The following is a 20,063-nucleotide window of genomic DNA, read 5'->3' as shown; positions in this document are numbered from 1 at the left end:
ATAGGCTAAGTTACATTCAATAACAAACAACACAAACTCTTAGTGGCTTAACACAAGTTATTTTTTACTCAGTGAATTATACATGTAGAAATTGAATTGGTGTATGTTTTGTTGTGTATATTTTCATCACAATTTTTTAAGGTTATTTTTCACGGTCACAACACATCTAATGCAGATCCCTAGGGCGCTCTGTTCATCATAGCCACTTAGACACTCACAGTGAAATAGGCTCTGTCTCAACATGTTCCCATGATCACTGTGGCAGGAATGACATGGCAAATCTGACAGTAACTTTTAAAGCTTTCATGGTGAAATGACAGGCATGGCTCCCACTAGCGTTTCATTGGCTAAAGCAAGTCACATGGTCATGCCCACTGCAGAGGAGAAGTAACTAGGTATTTGCGAAAATCCTAATGCTTACTATACCCACAAGGTTGATTTCACGACCATTGATGAATCACAGTTGTGATCTGTAGTTCTGAAAACACTAATTTAAAGGTTTCTTATGTTGATCTGCAATCTGACTCCCAACTTCCTTCTACTGGTCCCAGCTCTGCTCCTGGAGAGACTCAAAATACATCTATTCCCCGGCACACACACATCAGGACAGTCCTTTAAATATTTGGAGACAGCCTCTCTGTTCCCCATGTTTTCCCCTCTCTGGCATAATACTCCCAATCTCCCCAATTCTTCCTAGGATGAGACTTTCAGTTCCTTCTCCATCCTGGTCACTCTCCTCAGGCTACAGGCCATTTGCCAACATAACTCCTAATAAATACGTCACCTCAAAATGTGGTCTAAGCAGCTTGGAGTTCAGCAATTTCCATTCACTCAGAGAGATAAGGGCTAAGTCTAAGGAGAGCACCAGCCGTCAGATGCATTTTCTGTTGAGCCGATTATTTCATTTCCTCATTCAGCAAAAACTGATTATTATATTCCCAGTGGGAGGCCCATAGAAATCTGATTAGATCATTTTCACACTTAAACTCCTGCAATGGCTTCCCATTACTCTTGGGATAAAATACCCACTCCTTCAAGCGCAAGGCCCTCTGCACTTGAGCCCTACCTGCTTCTCACAACCATTGCCTTCATTCATCTCTACCAGGTCCTGGAATACACTGTGCTCTTGCATGCCTCAGGGGCTTTGCATGACGTGTTCCCTCTGTTAGAGCACAGCCCCCCCCCCCCCCCGCCCCCCGCCACCCCACCACACCTCTCAGCTTCACTAACCTAACTCCTCCTCAGGTCTGTTTAAATAACTCTCCCTCCAGGCTATGTTAGCCACCCCCCTCCCTTCCCAGGTATATGCCCTTTACACTTCTCCTTTGCAGTACTCTGCTCACGTTTACTTATAAGTATTTGTCTCTTTCCCACTAGATTTTATGTCCCATGAGAACAAGGGCCTTGTCTGTCCTGCTTATCACTTTCACTAGTATCTAGGATTGGGTCTGGCACATAAAAAGTACTCAAATATGTGTTGACTGCCTAATATGTACCAAGCGAAGTGCTCAGGGTTAGGGAAGCCCTGAATAATTTCCAGTCTGGGGGTGGAAGTGGGAGAGAAAGCAAGCATGGAAAGAGCTATGTTCACAGTATAAACAGAGGGCTGTTGAGAGCAGAGAAGAGGGAACAACTCAATCTTCTTTAGAAGGATCAGAGAAGGCTTCCTAGAAATTTGAGCTAGGAAGAGGAGCAAAGGGAAAATGGCATTTAGACAGAAAAGACAACAAATGCATCCGTATAGCCTGTACTATACTCAGGCTATACTCAGGATGGATAAAGAATCTGAGAAAAGGGACCAGTGCTGGATGGCAGAAGATGAAAGAGGACCAATAGTCAGGAGCCAGGGAAGAATTTGGACTTGGTCCTGCAGGCAATGCAGAGAACTAAGGACTGTAAGTAGGTGAATGTGTCATATTTGGGTTTTTAACATATGTCAGTTATTTACTGCTGTGTAACAAAACACAGTGGCTTAGAACAATAACCAATTTATTTGCCCATGATTCTGGGTCAGCAATTTGGGCTGGTCTTGCCTGGGGTTACTCATGCAGCTTGGGTCATTTGACTGTTTGACTGAGGTTAGAAGATCTAAGATGGCATCCTTCACATGTCTCCAACAGGCTAACCTGGGTTTCTTCACATAGCAGTAGAAAAGTAGAATTAGAGAATTATTCTATATGTTGATGGTGATTGTGGTTATACTATTATAATTATCAAAATTCATCAAACTGTACATTCAAAATTGGTGAATTTTATTACACCTTCTCCTCACTTATTAACTGTCCTGTTATCTGACATTTTACATTTGCAACAGTAATAAAAAAATCTACTATGTGACTATTTGCACCTTAACATCATATGTCTGGCAGTAATGAACACTGAGGTGTGAGGAGAGAGTAATGCTGGCTGATGGTTAAAGTTATGTGTCATCTTGGCTGGGCCGTGATTCTCAATGGCTTGGCAGTTATATAATGATGTCGTTTGGCAGTTGTATAATGATGTACTCATCCTCCATTTTTGCATGCTGCCAATTTTCACATAATGGCCTGGTCTTTGGAACCTAACCATGTTGATAAGTGAGGAGAGGGTGTATATGTAAATAATAACAAATAAAACAAAGGAAAAAAAATTTTAAGAAAGGACATTGTCTTAGTTTCTTAGTACTGCTATAACAAAAACACCACAAGTAGGTGGCTTTAACAAACAAATTTATTTTCTCACAGTTAGAGACTAGAAGTCCAAATTGAGGGCACTGGTTATAGGGGAAGGCTTTATCTTTCTGTAGGCTCTGGGGGAAGATCCTTGTCTCTTTTTAGCATCTGTGCCCTGGTGATCTTCATGTGTTGGTCATGGCATCTACCTTCCCCCTTGGTGCTTCTTTGCCTAATCTGCTCTTTTTTTTTATCTCTAAAGTGATTGGTTTAAGACACACCCTACACTGATATGGCCTTATTAACGTAACAAAGAAAACTCTATTCCCAAACTGGATCACATCCATAGGTGTAGGGGTTAGGATTTACACAACATACTTTTAGGGGACAGTTCAATCCATAACAGGCATCATGCTACATTTAATCTTTTTGGACTAACTTTTTTTACTGAATATTTTATTGCTAAGATTCATCCATACTGTTATATATCAGTATAGTTCATTTGTTTTGATAGCTGCATAATATTTCACTGCGGGGACATTCCAGTTTATTCATCTGTTCTCTTGCTGATGGGCACCTGGGTTGTTCCCAGGTTTTTACTCTTGTGAATAGGGCTGCTACAAACATTCTTGTACATGTATGAGTTTCCCCTGGATTTATTCCTAGTGTTAGAATGACTGGGTTGTAGGGTACATGAATGTCCAATTACAGGGGTGGATCAAACAGTTTTCCAAAGCAGTTCTCTGCTTTTCTAATCTGGGTTTGTCTATCTCCAGTTAGACTGAAAGCCCAGGGGCAAGAGACTGTCTCCTCTTGAATTACCACTGCTTAGCATTCTACTAGCAAAGGCTGGACACCCAGGCAGCCAAGGGCAAAAACACATGCATCTGAGGCCTCCCAGCCTCAGCAAATACAAGCACAAAGTAAACAGCTAACGGGGATCACCTGTCATATATGGAGGCTAGTTAGGGTCCTATCTTGGAAACCTTGGTGGTGTAGTGGTTAAGTGCTACAGCTGCTAACCAAGAGTTCAGCAGTTCAAATCCGCCAAGTGCTCCTTGGAAACTCTATGGGGCAGTTCTACTCTGTTCTATAGGGTCACTATGAGTTGGAATCGACTTTTGTCGATTTTGGGTTTGTTTGATTTTTTTTTTGGTAGGGTCCTAGTCAGAGCACCAGCCAAGCTTCCTGGGGCTCCTAGCTTCACTTGACTTCAAATCTGGAAGGTCTTCCGGGGTACTTAAAATGCAAATCCCAAGAAAGGAGAAAGCTTAACCTCATCTAAAGTACTTCTCAGCTGACACCTCCAAATGAGGATTAGCAGGAAAGGCATAAAGGACAAAGGGAGTGGCAGAAATGAAGAAGAGGATAAGAGAATTAGAAAGAGCCAGGAAACCTTCAAGTATTCTAAAATTATGTACGAGAACCTGTTTAAAAAGAAAATCTTTAAAAAAGAAAGACAGCAGTATCTGCGAGTGACCACAGTATTTTTTAATGTCTCTGCAATTAAAGGATTACCTTTTTTTGGCTAAAATTACAAAAACAACATAACTAGCATACAGTTGGTAAATGATGTAATGTTGTCCCTGAACACACACTGTGTGAGGTGAGGCCCTGTAACGTTGAGGCAAATCTGAGGGATTTCAGGGTGGTCAAAGAACTGGCACCAGAATTCAGCCACAGACCAGGAACCGAAAAAAAAAAAAAATATATATATATATATACATATGTATATGTATATGTATATATATGTGTAACAAAACAAAACCAAAGACATTAGGAGATTCCAAGGTGTTCAGAAAGCAGGAGGATGACATCTGCCATTCCAAAGAATGAAGAGAGCTGATTATCTCCCACAGTCTCAATTGCTACATCTCCAGCAGCATCCTAGCTACTTGTCATACAGCAGGATCTCAAGGAATACTTGCTAGATGAATGAACAAAGGAAGAAACATACAAAAGAGTATGGTAGCCCTGTGGCAGGAGCAGCTTTCCTAGTCACATTTGGGCAGCAGTACTGGTGACAGCAGGAAGACTTGCTAGAATTATTTAGCTCAGAAGAGCTTTTTCAATGTGAGTAAGTAAGCAGATTGTACACTGGCTTAACATTTTTAGTTACTTTTTCCTTAATCAGATCATAGGCCATATGAAGAAATGAGGTAAGCTTGTTTGGGCCTATAGGCTGCTCCAGACTGGTCAGGTGGCTCTGTAACCAGAAGCCTGTAAGGAGGCTGAGGTTCTGGGATTTGGGCAACTAATCCTAGCAGTCAGTGCTCAGGAGCTGCTGGTACCAATGGAACCAACAGTACTTGGACTGACATGAGGCCTCCAACTATAGTATCAGCTCTGTGGAGCTTCAAAAATTTTTACTGACTAAAGGCTTCTTCCCAGGTTTGCAGCTTCATATGTAGCCAGGCTCACTGATTCCTCCTCTCAAGCCCCCAATGGGGCAGGAACCTTTAGCATAGGCTTGGAGACACGTAGAGGGTAGGGCACGAATAGGTTAGAAACCCGCTGATGGTCCATAACTAGAAAGCAGGACAGAAAAACTCCCACTTTCTCTGCTGAAAACTATCTGCAGAAAGACTTGGATAGGATGCAGACAGGACCCGGAGTGCATCTCCACCACTGGTTTCACTTTCTGGTACCCTCCAACAGAGTACACTCTTTCTCTTCCTACACCAGGGCCTTAGGGACAGGGTGATACTATGTCAGTCTACGCAATTTGCAAAAGTACATAGGCCCAAAATTGGCCATGAGGTTTGGAATTACCAGCTCTCCCACCTGGCAGGATGGGAAGAAAAAGAATGTGTCCATGAAAAGCTTTCGGAAGTGAGTCAGGTCTTCAACCTGAACTTCAATGCTGTATTGATTGGCCAGGAGCTCGATGGTACCTTGCACCACATATTCATTCTGTAAGTGTGAGAGTGAACAGGTGGAATAGACAGCGTAGCCTCCTGGTTTGGTGGCAAGGAGTCCTGCCCTGAAATCAAAGAAAGAGACAGGCAGTGACTAGCGAGCTTCCCAGAAGTGGAAAGGCAACAGAGGGAGCTGGAAGCACAGAGAGGGGAGTCTACCGTGGGTGGGTAGCTAGGTCAGATGGCATCTGAAGTCCTTTTCACAATGACACTCCCTCAAAAGTCATTCTCAAGGCAGAGAACAACCCAACATTACTCCATGGGCTCTCCTCCAGGAAGCCTTCTTGAAACAATTCCCTGGCCTCTGGCTCCAGTTATGGACCAAACCCCAATGCTTGCTATGGACTGAGCACTTACCGCAGCCCTACAGAGCCTTGACCTCAGCAGCTATTTTTCAAAAATGTGCTGCTCACCATACTGGGAGTAGCATAGGGTAAGACAGTACAAGTGAACTCATATAGCCTGCCTTGGTATTTATATCCTACCAGACTGGACTTTTAAATTCCAGAAAAGAACCATCCCACAATGTCTTGTCTCCTTCAGACAGATCCCTACCCAGAAGACTCCCCTATGGGTCATGGTCTCGGCAAGAACTTCCAGTTTCTCAGCCCCCCAGTGACCAGACCCCTAGAGCACTCTGGCACAACATTCTGAGTTTTTGTAAATCTACCACTCACGCAAGAAGCTGCACCTGCAGCAGAGGCAAAATCTGACGCTCCTTCTTCCTCGACCGTTGAAAGATGTTGTTCTCTTCCTCGTGAAGGGAGTGGCGGTCTGTGGTACAGGGCACATCTACCAGAACCTGCCAAAGGGTGTTAAAGGGGAAGTGTTAGAGCTCCCTACAAGCTCCTCCTCCTTAGGCCCAGGCTGTTTTAGGCCACTGGCCTTGGAGGTTTTGTGGAGTGCTGCCTTTGCCTGTTCCTCCATTGCAGAGTACCTGACAAGGCTTCTAATTTTAACCTGGTAAGCAATTGAGAAATAATGAGTGGGGAAATAGTATATTTGGGTATATTCATGGCTGATCAAAAGACAAAAAACAGACAAAATATTAAAAAAAAAAAAAAAGTCCTATATTTACATTTCAAAAAAGTAAAAACATCTACAGAAAAGATATGTTTAGTTAAGCACAAACTCCAAGTAAATTAAGAGTGTCCCAGTGTTCAATACTCTGATGTATTCCTAGGCTACATGAGTTTACAGAGTGCATACAGAATAAGGGAAATAATGATCGCCTTGTACTCTGGGCTGGTCAGGTCATATCTCAAGAACTGTACTGGGGCTGGTCTTCACAGGGAAAAGAGATATTAACTAAATGGAGATGCCAAAGGAAGAGCCACTGGGATGTTCTAGAAACCACACAGTAGAAGAAATGGGTATCTTCTGTTTCCAGCAATGTAGTAAACTAGATATCCTAAAAACCCTGGTAATAGGCTGGATAAAATATATTTTTTTAAATACTTAAAATGCATAGCTCATAGAAAATCAGAAATCAAAGAAAAGGCAAGAGCACAAATCCAGAGAAGGATGCAGGAGCTGAGGCCTATCCCTAGTTATTCAAAGCCTTAGGGAACAGGAAACAGGGCCATGAGCCCACTCAATGTTAAGAACTGGAATGGAAACTCAAAACAAAGCCAAAATCCTCAAAGGGCTACATGCTCAATCAAAGACTGAACTAGAAAAAAAAAATTCAACCCACAAAGGAAGATGACAAGAGAACTTGGTTGTTTTAGCTTTAACTCTGGGCAAAAACAAAAAAAGAAAGAAGTCTCCCCTGAGAATTTGTAGCCACTTACGTATGGGGTTCAAAATCACACCACTTGCATGATCCAGAAAACCTCATATTGAGTAACAAATGGTCCTGGACTGAGAGGTCCTCCAAGCACCGTCGGAAGCAGATGCACATCAAGCCTCAAACCAGGGATCTTATAACTAACTAACTAGGCATGATCAAAAGCTGACAATAAACACAATCGGGTTTTTCTACTTCTAATAAAGGCAGAATAGCTTGTTGCAGACAGCCCTCCTGCTCAGCGCTAGAAATACTTGACAAAAAAAACTTCTTTTTAATCTATTTGAAATCATCAGCAATCTCCCAAGACAGCAAGAACCTGAGGGGCTAAGATTAAGATCCCAGAGAGGAAAAAGTACAGGGAGGTGAGCAAGAGAAATTCAGCTCTACCGTGATAGCTGAGAAGCCCTGGTGGCACAGTAGTTAAGAGCTTGGCTGCTATGGGGCAGTTCTACTCTGTCCTGTCGGGTCACTATGAGTCAGAATTGACTTGATAGCAACAGGTGATAGCTGGGAGGCCGAGAAATTGAATAGGATTTCCACTTGTCTTAAGGGGTTAGGGGACAAAAACCGGAGTTCAGAGTCCACACCAAGGAGCAGGGAGTCCTAGTAAACAAACACCTTACGCCTTGAGTTGGACCTCAGAAATTTGATACCCTAGATGTAAAGGTAAGCTAGAAATAGAACAGCTTTCACAAAATCCAAATTTGAATCAGCCTAATTTCTGACTGAATTAAGATGACATGTCCTGATGATGTTAACTATCTGCCAGAAGCAAAATAAAATCCCCTCTAGAGGAAGATAAGACCATTCAGAGCCTTAGATTATCTTTACAATTTTCATATACAATGTCTAGTATTCAACAAAAATATTATTAATCTTGTCTCCTGAGACAAAACCAAATGACCAAAAACTAAGAAGAAAAAATAGACAATAGAAACAGATCCGTAGGAGATTCAGATATTGGAATTATCAAACATAGTCTTTGAAACAATCATGGTTAATATATTCAAGAAATAAAAAAAAATGATTATTAAAAATCAGATGAAATCCTGAAACTGGAAAATAACTGAAACTAACAACTCAAGAGATGTATTTAACAGCGTATCAGACATAGCTGAAGAGGACTGGTGAATCAGGTCCAAAGAAAGTATTCGGATTGAAAGTGAGAGAAAAAGGAGTGGAAAATGCAGAACAGGGTATAAAATATATACGTAACATAGTGAAAAAAAACTAACATACATGTAATTATTGTTGTTAGTGCCGTCTAGTCGGTTCCTACTCATAGCAACCCCTACATACAACAGTATGAAACACTGCCCAGTCCTGCACCATCCTCACAATCGTTGCTGTGTTTGAGCCCATCATTGCAGCCACTGTGTCAATTCATCTCACTGAGAGTCTTCTCTTTTGCTGACCCTCTACTTTATCAAGCATGATGTCCTTCTCCAAGGACTGGTCCCTCCTAATAACACGTCCAAAGTATGTGAGATGATGTCTCACCATCCTCGATTCTAAAGAACATTCTGGCTGTAATTCTTCCAAGACAGATTTGTTCATTCTTCTGGCAATCATGGTATATTCAATATTCTTTGCCAACACCATAATTCAAATGTACCAGTTCTTTGGTCTTTTTTATTCTTTGTCTAGCTTTCGCATGCATATGAAGTGATTGAAAATACCATGGCTTGGGTCAGGCCCACCTTAGTCTTCAAAGTGACATCTTTGCTTTTTAACATCTAAAAGAGGTCTTTTGCAGCAGATGTGCCCAATGAAATGTGTCATTTGATTTCTCGACTGTTGCTTCCATCGATGTTAACTATGGATTCAAGTAAAATGAAATCCTTTACAACTTTAATCTCTTCTCCATTTATCATGATGTTGCTCACTGGTCCAGCTCTGAGAATTTCTGTTTTCTTTACACATGTAATTAGACACCCAGAATTATAAGAGAAAAAATGAGGCAGAAAAAATATTCAAACAGATAATGGCTGAAAATTTTTCAAAACTGATGAAAATAATCAGGCCAGAAATTTAATAAGCATTTTATGAACACCAAGCAGGATATATAAACCAATAAGCCAAACTGTTGCTGTTGAGTCAATTCCGACTCATAGCAACTCTATAGGACAGAGTGGAACTGCCCCATAGAGCTTCCAACGAGGGCCTGGTGGATTCAAACTGCTGACCTTTTGGTTAGCAGCTATAGCTCTTAACCACTATGCCACCAGGGTTTCCAGCAGGATATATACATTAGCTTTAACGAGCTTTAATAAGACTTACAGATGACTTCTCAACAGCAACAACAGATAGCAGAAGAAATGAAATGAGGTTTTCATAATGCTGAAAGAAAACAACTGACAACATAGAATTTTATGTCCAGTGAAAAAATATGTTTAAAATTTTTCTTTAGATTCAATGTAATCCCTGGCAAAAAGACCTAAAGATTTTTAAAAAATAAATTAACAAGCTGATTCTGAAATTTATGAAAATGCAAATAACCAAAAATAGTCAAAAAAGAAACCTGAAGAAAAACAAAGTTAGAGGATTTATTATACCAGACATCAAGACTTTATAAAGGTACAATAATTAAGACAGTGTAGTATCCATAGAGGAAACCCTGGTGGTGTAGTGGTTAAGTGCTATGGCTGCTAACCAAAGGGTCAGCAGTTTAAATCCGCCAGGCGCTCCTTGGAAACTCTATGGGGCAGTTCTACTCTGTCCTATAGGGTCGCTATGAGTCGGAATCGACTCGACGGCACTGGGTTTGGTTTTTTGGTTTTAGTATCCATAGGAAGACAAATAGACCAATAGCACAGAATAGTTTAGAAACAGACCCACACACATATGGATACTTGATTTATTCAAAGGTGACACTGAAGAGCAGTGGGAAATGAATAATCCTTTCAATAAATGGTACTGGGTCAACTAGTGGAAGAAGATACATGTAATACATATACACTGTATTCAATAAAGAATTTATATCCAGAATTCATGAAGAATTCTTACACATCATTTAGAAAATGATAAACAACTCAATAGAAAAAGTGGGCAAAAGAGCTGAACTCCCACTTCACAAAAGAATGGCCAATAAACATATGAAAAAGTGTCCAAGCTCATTGGTCATCAGTGAAAAGAAAATTAAAACCACAATACAATATTGTTTGTTACACACCCACCAGAATGGCTAAAATGAAAAAAACAAAGCAAAACAAAAACACCAAAATATGTTGGTGAGGTTGTAGAACAACTGGAATTCTCATACACTGTGGATGAGAATGTAAACTGGCACAATCACTTTGGAAAACTTTGGCAGTACTGACTGCAGTGCAATGGATCACTTTCATATGGCCTTTCTCAACATGGTCTTATAAACCCCACCCAAATGATTGGGTGGGACTATACAAATAAGGTAATTGTGGCCCACTGTCATGGATTGAATTATGCCCCCCAAAAATGTGTGTATCGACTTGGTTAGGCCATAATTCCCAGTATTCTATGGTTGTCCTCCATTTTGCGATTATAATTTTATGTTAAAGAGGATTAGGGTAGGATTGTAACACCTTTACCAGGTCACATCCCTGATCTAATGTAAAGGGAGTTTCCCTGGGGTGTGGCCTGCACCACCTTTTATCTCTCAAGAGATAAAAGGAAAGGGAAGCTAGCAGTGAGGGGGGACCTCACGCTACCAGGAGAGCAGTGCAGAGCGCATCCTTTGGACCTGGGGCTCCTGTACCAGGATGCTCCCAGACCAGGGGAAGACTGATGCCTCATGGGGACCTTCCTCCAGAGCCGATGGAGAGAGAGGGCCTTCCCCTGGAGCTGATAACCTGAATCTGGACTTGTAGCCTACTTGACTGTGAGAGAATAAACCTCTCTTTGTTGAAGCCATCCATTCGTGGTATTTCTGTATAGCAGCACTAGATAACTAAGACATCCACTAAAGGGATCAGATAGACTGCTAATGCAAATAAAGTTCACGGCACCTGTGTGGGGGTGGGATCAGGCAAACAAGGTCTATGGAACCCTAACGAAGGGACTGGTGAGTTTGGCCATTCTGCTAGGCTTAAAATGAGCCAGCCCAGAGGCAGAAGGAGAGGATCCCACCACCGTCAAGGAAGAAAAGCCATGAGCGAAGTGCGCCCTTCGGACAGGGGATCCCTGCACTAAGACCCTCCTCCACCACTGCCATCGAGTCAATTCCGACTCATAGTGAACCTATAGGACAGAGTAGGACTGCCGTATAGAGTTTCCAAGGAGCATCTAGTGGATTAGAACTGCTGACCTTTTGGTTAGCAGCCATAGCACTTCACCACTACACCACTAGGGTTTCTGAGACCCTCCCAGACCTAGGAAACAGAGAGCTGTAACACCGAAGATAGCAAGACGGCAAAAAGCAGCGGCAGAGAAACAGCAGCAGCAGAGGCAGCAGAACCAGGAGACGGCACGGTGGGGTTCCTGACCCACAGAGCGAGAAAGGAGAAAGCTGAGTGCCTTCAGGCAACAGTCTTGCTGGAGGAGGAGGGTGCCTCCGGGCACTTGGTGGAGCTAGTTTTGACAACCCATTGAGCTACAGCACTTACTGGCAGAGTGGGGTGCCTCTGGGGACTTTTTGGCAGAGATAAAAGAGCTTTTTAACACTTGCCTGATGGTGCACAGCCTAGTGGCCAGAGAGAGGCATGCCTGGCATGGCTGAGAAGAGGCTGTCCTGATAGAAGAACTGTATCCTGAGGGGTCCTGAACCTGAATTGTAACCTGTTACTTCCCTAATAAACCCTATAATTATAAGTATGGTCTGTGAGTTCTGTGTGGCCGTTGCAAAAAGTTATTGAACTTCAGCAGAGAAGCAGAGAGTGCCATGGGAGGGACGGTTGGTGTCAGAACTGGTAAAGGCAGCAGAGACAGGAGGCACGTCTGACCTCCACTTCAAAGGAATCAGCCTTGGGCTGTTGATCTTGATTTTCCCTCCTCTTTGTGAAGTTGGAAGAGGTCAGACAACACCCTTGCCAAGTCATTTTTATGCTGACTAAAGCTGAAAATATACATACACCCTATGACTCAGCAAATGAACAGATGTACATAAAAGCACCAAGAATGTTTATAGCTGTGTTGTTGTAATAGCCCCAAATTAGAGACAATCCAGTTGTCTATCCCAAGTACCCAACCCACCCAGAACAGATAAATTGCTATATATGTATACAATGGGATACAATAAAGCAACAACAGTGAACAATCCACTGCTACAGGGAACTGCATGGATCAATCTCACAAATACAATGTTGAGAGAAAAAAGTCAGTCTCAAAAGAGTACACATTGTAAGACTGGAAAACTAATCCATGGTTTTAGAAGTCAGAACAGTGATTACTCAAGGAAGATGGGGGTTTCAGAGATGCTGGTAATGTTATATTTCTTGAAAGGGTGGTAATAATACACAAGTATTTCACTTTGTGAGAATTCTTTAAGTAGTACACTAATAATTTGATCACTTCTGTTTTATACTCCAATAGAAGACTTATTAGAAAATTATAACAGGTAACAAAAATAACCACAAAACTTAATAACAAGCCTCCTTGAACAAGAGTCATCAGAAACAACAAACAGTAGAATTAAACCCCCAAACAGTTTAGATATTAAAATTATTCAGTAAAAATTAAAATGTAAACCTTCCTAAATACAAAAGAAATCCCTGGGTGGTGCAAAAGTTAACACACTTGGCTGGTAACTGAAATGGTGAAAGTTCGAGTCTACCCAGAGGTATCTTGAAAGGAGGCCCTGGTGAACTACTTTAAAAAAATCAGCCATTGAAAACTCTATGGAGCATAGTTCTACTCCGACACACATGGGGTCACCATGAGTCGGAGCTGATTCACCATGAGTTGGAATTAATTCAACATGAAAAAATCATTTATTTCTTCAAGCAACAACAAGAAAAAATTAAAAGAAGAACAAAAGAACAAAGAAGAGACCACGCAGTGAAGGAAACACAGTAAATAAAATACATACAGTAAAATAGCTTGACAGGGCTGAGACTGAGACCAAATGCATCAGTGGCAACAAGTGCTTACGAAAGCAATTAAAAGAATAAAATTTACAGATTGGCTCACAAAGCAAAAACCAACTCTATGCAGTATACTAGCAAAACATCTAAAATGAAGTGATTCAACAAGGCTAAATGTAAAGGGATAGGCAAAGGCATAAATGCACTGTATTAAAAAAAAAAAAAAAAAGGTGAGTGTGGGGCGGGGGAGAAAAAGTGAAAGTCTTCTTGCCATAAACACAAAGCGCTCTGGGGACCTGTCCTTACTTTTTTCAGCTGATGGCCAGGTGGAGCTCAGGAAGGGATGGAGTCACCAAGAGTGTATGGAGCCCTGAGGTAGCATTCTGCTCTGCATCTAAAATGTTTAATACTTGCTTAAAACATAGCAGGCTGTATACAACTATTTATTAAACGAATTAAGGAAAAAATCTTCAGGACATCAAAACTATTTTCATGTGTCTGAAGACAGCTCATCCCATATTGTTCCAGAGGTCATTCCTATGATCGATGAAGGCAATAAAGAAAAATAATAATGATAAGGATTGTGATGACGATGGTAATATTGAACGCTTTCTATATGCCATACACAATTTACACGCATTCTTACTTTATCTTCATCTATGGGATAGATACTACTATTATCCTTAATTTATGGATAAAGTATCTGAAGCTTAACCAAAAGGTTAAGTAACTTCCCAAACTTTTCTGGAGTATAAGTGATGAAGTCAGGACTCTAATCCAAGCAGTGTGACTCTAAAATCCCTGCACTCAACCACACATCACACGATCTACAGATTTTAGTTCAATAAGAGGAAGAACTTTCTAACATCAGAGGTATTCAAAAACAGAACCTCAGTGGGCCCCCTGTCGATGGAAGTGTGCAAGCACAAGCTGAGAAATTATAATGGCTATCACTGGCCTAATCTTCACCACTAGGTAGTGTGTCAAGCACTCTTCCTCCTGGCTTTTCTTATTGAGTCATCCCAATAATATTCTCTGTTTCACAAATGAAGAGACTGAAGTTCAGCGAGATCAAGTAGCTTTGCTGAGGTCAGTGTTATGGGTTGAATTGTGTCCCCCCAAAATATGTATTGTAAATCCTAACCCCTATACTGGCTTTTTTCTTATGTAAATGAGGTAATATTAGTATAGGATGTGTCCTAAATCAATGTCTCTTGAGATATAAAAGCAGATTAAGCTAGCAAGCAGAGATAGGGGAAGACAGATGCCACCCCTGGGGAACAGTAGCTAGAAAGAGACAAGAGCCTTTCTCCAGAGCCAATAGAGAAAGCCTTCCTCTAGTGCCAGCATTCTGAATTCAGACTTATAGCCACCAAACCATGAGAAAATAAATTTGTTTGTTAAAGCTACTCACTCGTGGTATTTCCGTTATAGCAACATTAGATAACTGGACAGAATTTGGTACCAGGAATGGGTGCTGCTCTAACAAATATGTAAAATATGGAATGATTTTGGAAATGGGTAATGAGTAAAGGCCGGAAGAGCTTCAAGGTACCCAACAGTAAAAGCCTATACTGCCTCGAACAGACTGTTGGTGGAATTATGGACGTCAAAGGCAATTCTGGTGAGGACTCGGAAGTGAGGAGAGCTACAGAGAAAGTCTCTATCATCTTAAGAATACATATGGTGCCAGCAACAGAATGTTGCCATACATGTGGACATTAAATGTGCTTCTGGTGAGGCTTTAAAAGAAAATGATGAACGTGTGATTGGACAATGGAGGAAGGATAATGCTTTTTATGCAGTGGCAAAGAACTTGTCTGAATTATGTTCAAATGTTTGGTGGAAGGTAGAACTTGTAAGAGATAAACTTGGATATCTGGCTGAGGAGATTCTAAGCAAGATCTTAAAGGGGCTGCATTGTTTCTCTTTGCCACTTACAGTAAAATGTGAGAGGAAAGAGATGGACTTAAAATAGAATTGTACAAAATGAAAACAAAACTTAAAGACTTGGAAAATTCTGTTGTACAAACTCAGGACACATGTTCTAGAATTTTTACCAAAGATATGGCTACACAGTTTTTCTTAAAGAAATTAAGCCTGTGACTGATGAATCTAACCAACTACCATAGCAGAAAACCCATCAGCTTAGACTGAAGGGGACAGAGACAGGATGAAAGGAAGGAAAGCTGTCTGCCTTTTGGAATTCTACAGGCAGGAAACAGACCAAAGGAGTTATATCCGTTGTCCTCCAAGAAAACAAAAGGACCATCCATAGACCAGCTTGAGATCAAGCAGAGCCATAGCCTCCTAAGTTTCAACCAACTCCACCAACTTGATTCTGGAGTATGGGGCTGCCATTCAAGTTGACCAACAGGATGGGGCACCACCCAAAGCTGAGGCAGTGTAATTGCCATGTGTAAGGGACAGGAGAATGAAGCCTGCCAGAGCAGAGAGGGTGGAGTTGCCACTCAGACGGATTAGGACAATGGGGTCTCCCAAAGCCTAGGGAGCGAAGTTGCCGTCCCAGTGTGCCTAGAAGGTGGGGCTGAAGCCCAGGGCCAAAGGGTCTCCATTCAGAATCCAGAGACCATGGCCAACACCCACAGCCTTGAGGGCAGGGTCATTGCCTAGATGGTTCTAGAGAACAGAAGATGATTTTCAAGCCTTGAAAACTAGGGTAATTTGTTCTGCTAGGTGCTGGACTTGCTTGGTGCCCGTTCTCATTTTTTCCCTCCAATTTCTCCCATTCATAATGTGAAAGTTGGAAACAAAGAAGGATCTATACTTGGAAAATACGGCCTTGGTGATGGAAACAACACCAGAGAACCAGAGATTGCGTGATAAAATTTTGCAAGACCAACAACTTATTCATTGCAAATACCTTTTTTCAACAACAGAAACGGCAACTATACACGTGGACTTCACCAGATGGAAAACACAGAAATTAAATTCACCACATCTGCGGAAAGAGACCGTGGAAAAGCTCAACATCATCAGTCAGAACAATGCCAGGGGAAAACTGCAGAACAGACCATCAATTGCTCCTACGCAAGTTCAAGATGAAGCTAAAGAAAATTGAAACAAGTCCATAAGAACCAAAATACAACCTTGGGTATGTCCCACTTCAATTTGGAGACAATCTCAAGAATAGATTTGAAGCATTGAACACTAATGACTAAAGACCAGACGAGTTGTAGGATGACATCAAGTTCATGATACATGAAGAAAGCAAAAGGTCACTGTCTTAGTCACCTAGTGCTGCTATAACAGAAATACCACAAGTGTATGGCTTTAACAAACATAAACTTACTCGTGATGATGATGATCTCACCGTTTAGGAGGCTAGAAGTCCAAATTCAGGGTGCCAGCTCTAGGGGAAAGCTTCCTCTCTCTATCGGCTCTGGAGGAAGGTCCTTTTCTCCTCTCAACATCTGTGTGTGGGCATTCCTTAGAGATTTCCATGTATCTTGGCATCAATCTTCCCCTGGGTCTAGTAGTTTCTCAGCTCTGAAATCCGAAGTCCAAAGAACACGCTCTGTTCCTGGTTCTACTTTCTTGGTAATATTGAGGTCACTCTCCTCTCTGCTCAATTCTCTCTTTTGTATCTTAAAAGAGATTGACTCAAGATACAACCTAATCCTTTAGATTGAGTCCTGCCTCATTAACATAACTGCCTGTAATCCTGTCTCATTAACACCATAGAGGTTAGGATTTACAACACACAGGATAATCATATCAGATCACAAAATGGTGGAAAACCACACAACACTGGGAATCATGGCCTAGTCAAGTTGACACACATTTTTGGGGGCCACAATTCAATTCATAGTAGTCATTAAAAAGACAGGAAAGAAAGAAAAGACCAAAATGGACATCAGAAGAGGCTCTGAAACTTGCTCTTGAATGTAGAGTAGTTAAAGTGAACGGAAGAGGCCCCTGGACTTTCTCTTAACCCAGAACTAAAACCATTCCCAAAGCCAACTCTTCATACAAAGATTAGACTGGACTATAAAACATAAAATGATACTTGTGAAGAGTATCAAGTAGGTAAAAAAAAAAATGTGATTAAATGGGCAGCTCCTGTCTGGAGGTGAGATGAGGAGGCAGAAAGGGACAGGTGCTGGTTGAAAGAACAAGGGAAATCTGGGGTGTAAAGGAGGAGTGTTCTGACATATTATAGGAATAGTAACTAGGATCACATAACAATGTGTGTATAAATTTTGTATGAGAAGCTAACTTGACCTGTAAATTTTCACTTAAAGCACAATAAAAATAAAGTGAATGGAAGAAATGATGAAGTAAAAGAGCTGAACATAAGATTTTAAAGGGTGGCTTGAGAAGACAAAGTAAAGTATTATAATGAAATGTGCAAAGATCTGGAGTTAGAACACCAAAAGGGAAGAACACGCTCAGCATTTCTCAAGCTGAAAGAACTAAAGAAAAAATTCAAGCCTCGGGTTGCAATATTAAAGGATTCTATGGGCAAAATATTGAATAACACAGGAAGCATCAAAAGAAGATGGAAGGAGTACACAGGGTCACTATACCAAAAAGAACTGGTTGATGTTCAACCATTTCAGGAGGCAGCATATGATCAAGAACTAATGGTATTGAAGGAAGAAGTCCAAACTGCACTGAAGGCCCAAAAACAAAGGGCAGTTGGCGAAAAACAAGGCTCCAGGAATTGACAGAATACCAATTGAGATGTTTCAATAAATGGATGCAGTACTGGAGGTGTTCACTCCTCTATGCCAAGAAATTTAGAAGACAGCTGCCTGGCAAACCAACTGGAAGATATCCATGCTTGTGCCCATTTCAAAGAAAGGTGATCCAACAGCATGTGGAAATTGTCAAACAATATCATCAGTATCGCACACAAGTAAAATTTTACTTAACATAATTCAAAAATGCTTGCAGCGGTACATCAACAGGGAACTGCCAAAAATTCAAGCCAGATTCAGAAGACAAGAGGGGTATCTTTGCTGATGTTTGATGGATCTTGGCTGAAAGCAGAAAATACTAGAAAGATGTTTACGTGTGTTTTATTGATTATGCGAAGGCATTCAACTCTGTGGATTATAACAAATTATGGATAACACTGTGAAGAACAGGAATTCCAGAATGCTTAATTGTACTCAAGAGGAACCTGTACATTGACCAAGGGAATACTGCATGGTTCAAAATCAGGAAAGGTGTGCATCAGATACTTATTATCAGATACTTATTCAATCTGTATGCTCAACAAATAAACTGAGAAGCCAGACTATCTGAAGAAGAAGGTGGCATCAAAATTGGTGGAAGAATTATTAACCATCGATATGCAGATGACACAACCTTGATTGTTGAAAGTAAAGAGGACTTGAAGCACTTACTGATGAAGATCTAAGACTACAGCCTTCAGTATGGATTACACCTCAACATAAAGAAAACTAAAATCCTTACAACTGTCCTGGTAGTATTAGGCATAATAAAACTTATCTTCTATTGTCTTACATACTTAAAAGGCAAAAGAAGGCCTCGAGCTAAAATGCTGATGTACACACAGTCTGCTCATTTCGACAATGGGATTGATAAGAACACAACTCTTACTGGAGATCCTCATGAAGAACCAGATGGTTTCTGGTAGAAAACTCTTGAGTTTAAAGAGCCTGCCATGGCTACCATCTAGGAGCTCGACTAAGTCCAGGTATTGATCATCGATGTATTATCTCCAATTTCTGATCAAAACGAGGGAATGATTTAGGAGATAATATTGGAGCCATTATTCCCTGTCCTAGAATGTGACCCAGATGGACCTGGACTCACAAGGAACCACAAGGACTCACACTGACATATCAACTGGGCCCTGAGGTACAAAGACAATAGCTAGGACAATCTTGGAAAACATCTTTTAGGGAACTTTTCACATAAACAAATCATTAAAAAACACAGGACTAAAAGACCCACATACTCTCCACTCTTATCTTTTTCTGTTAACATTTAGTGAATAGTAAAATTTCTTGGACCAGTGAGGACCCTCCTGACTGTCATTACTGAAAGAAAGACAAGTAAAAATGTAGAATCACATTGATTTGGCAGTTTCTAGTCAATCTGTGTAAAGGGGAAGCTTTCAGTGGTTTTGTCCATTTGTAACGTTAACATATACTGATGACTTTGTAACATTCCTCAGACTCGGGCAGACATGGTTCTGGCAGCATGCTTGTTCGTTTCCCACTTTTGCCTTTTTGAATATATGCCAAATAAAACCTTCCTTTTTGCTTTACTAAAAAAATAGAAAACTTAAAAAATCCTCAAAACTGGACCAATAAGCAACATCATGATAAAAGGAGAAAAGATTGAAACTGTCAAGGATTTCATTTTACTTGGATCCACAATCAACACTCATGGAAGCAGCAGCCAAGAAATCAAATGATGTATTGCACTGGGCTAATCTGCTTCAAAAAGACTTCGTTTAAGTGTTGAAAAGCACAGATGTCACTTAGAAGACTAAGGTGTGCCTGACCCAAGCTATGGTATTTTCAATCGGCTCGTACACCTGCACGAGCTGGACAATGAATAAGGAAAACCGAAGAAGAACTGATGCCTTTGAATTATAGTGTTGGCAAAGAATATTGAATATATCATGGACTGCCAGAAGAATGAACAAGTCTGTCTTGGAAGAAGTACAGCCAGAGTGCTCCTTGGAAGTGAGGATGGCGAGACT

The 20,063-nt window shown here is 41.0% G+C and overlaps 1 protein-coding gene across 2 annotated transcripts in view; it reads right to left on the bottom strand.

Moving 5' to 3' along the window:
- Positions 1 to 2,125: 2,125 nt before the first annotated feature.
- The window catches only part of NSUN4 (NOP2/Sun RNA methyltransferase 4), a 34,738-nt gene continuing 16,800 nt past the window's right edge, over positions 2,126 to 20,063 (bottom strand). Inside the window, exons 5-6 of one of the 2 annotated variants that reach the window (XM_064281908.1) lie at positions 6,247 to 6,371; positions 2,126 to 5,634 (exon numbers count right to left, since the gene is read on the bottom strand). In XM_064281908.1, the coding sequence (XP_064137978.1) occupies positions 5,358 to 5,634; positions 6,247 to 6,371 (402 nt within the window). In that variant the 3' untranslated portion in view covers positions 2,126 to 5,357. The remainder of the gene's footprint in view (positions 5,635 to 6,246; positions 6,372 to 20,063) is intronic. The other variant, XM_064281909.1, reaches the window with a different exon arrangement.

Source organism: Loxodonta africana, chromosome 3 (assembly GCF_030014295.1).
Source record: "Loxodonta africana isolate mLoxAfr1 chromosome 3, mLoxAfr1.hap2, whole genome shotgun sequence".
Taxonomy (NCBI): Eukaryota; Metazoa; Chordata; class Mammalia; order Proboscidea; family Elephantidae; genus Loxodonta; species Loxodonta africana.
The sequence above is the reverse complement of the archived record's forward strand: the minus strand, read 5'-3'. Positions and strand labels throughout refer to the sequence as shown.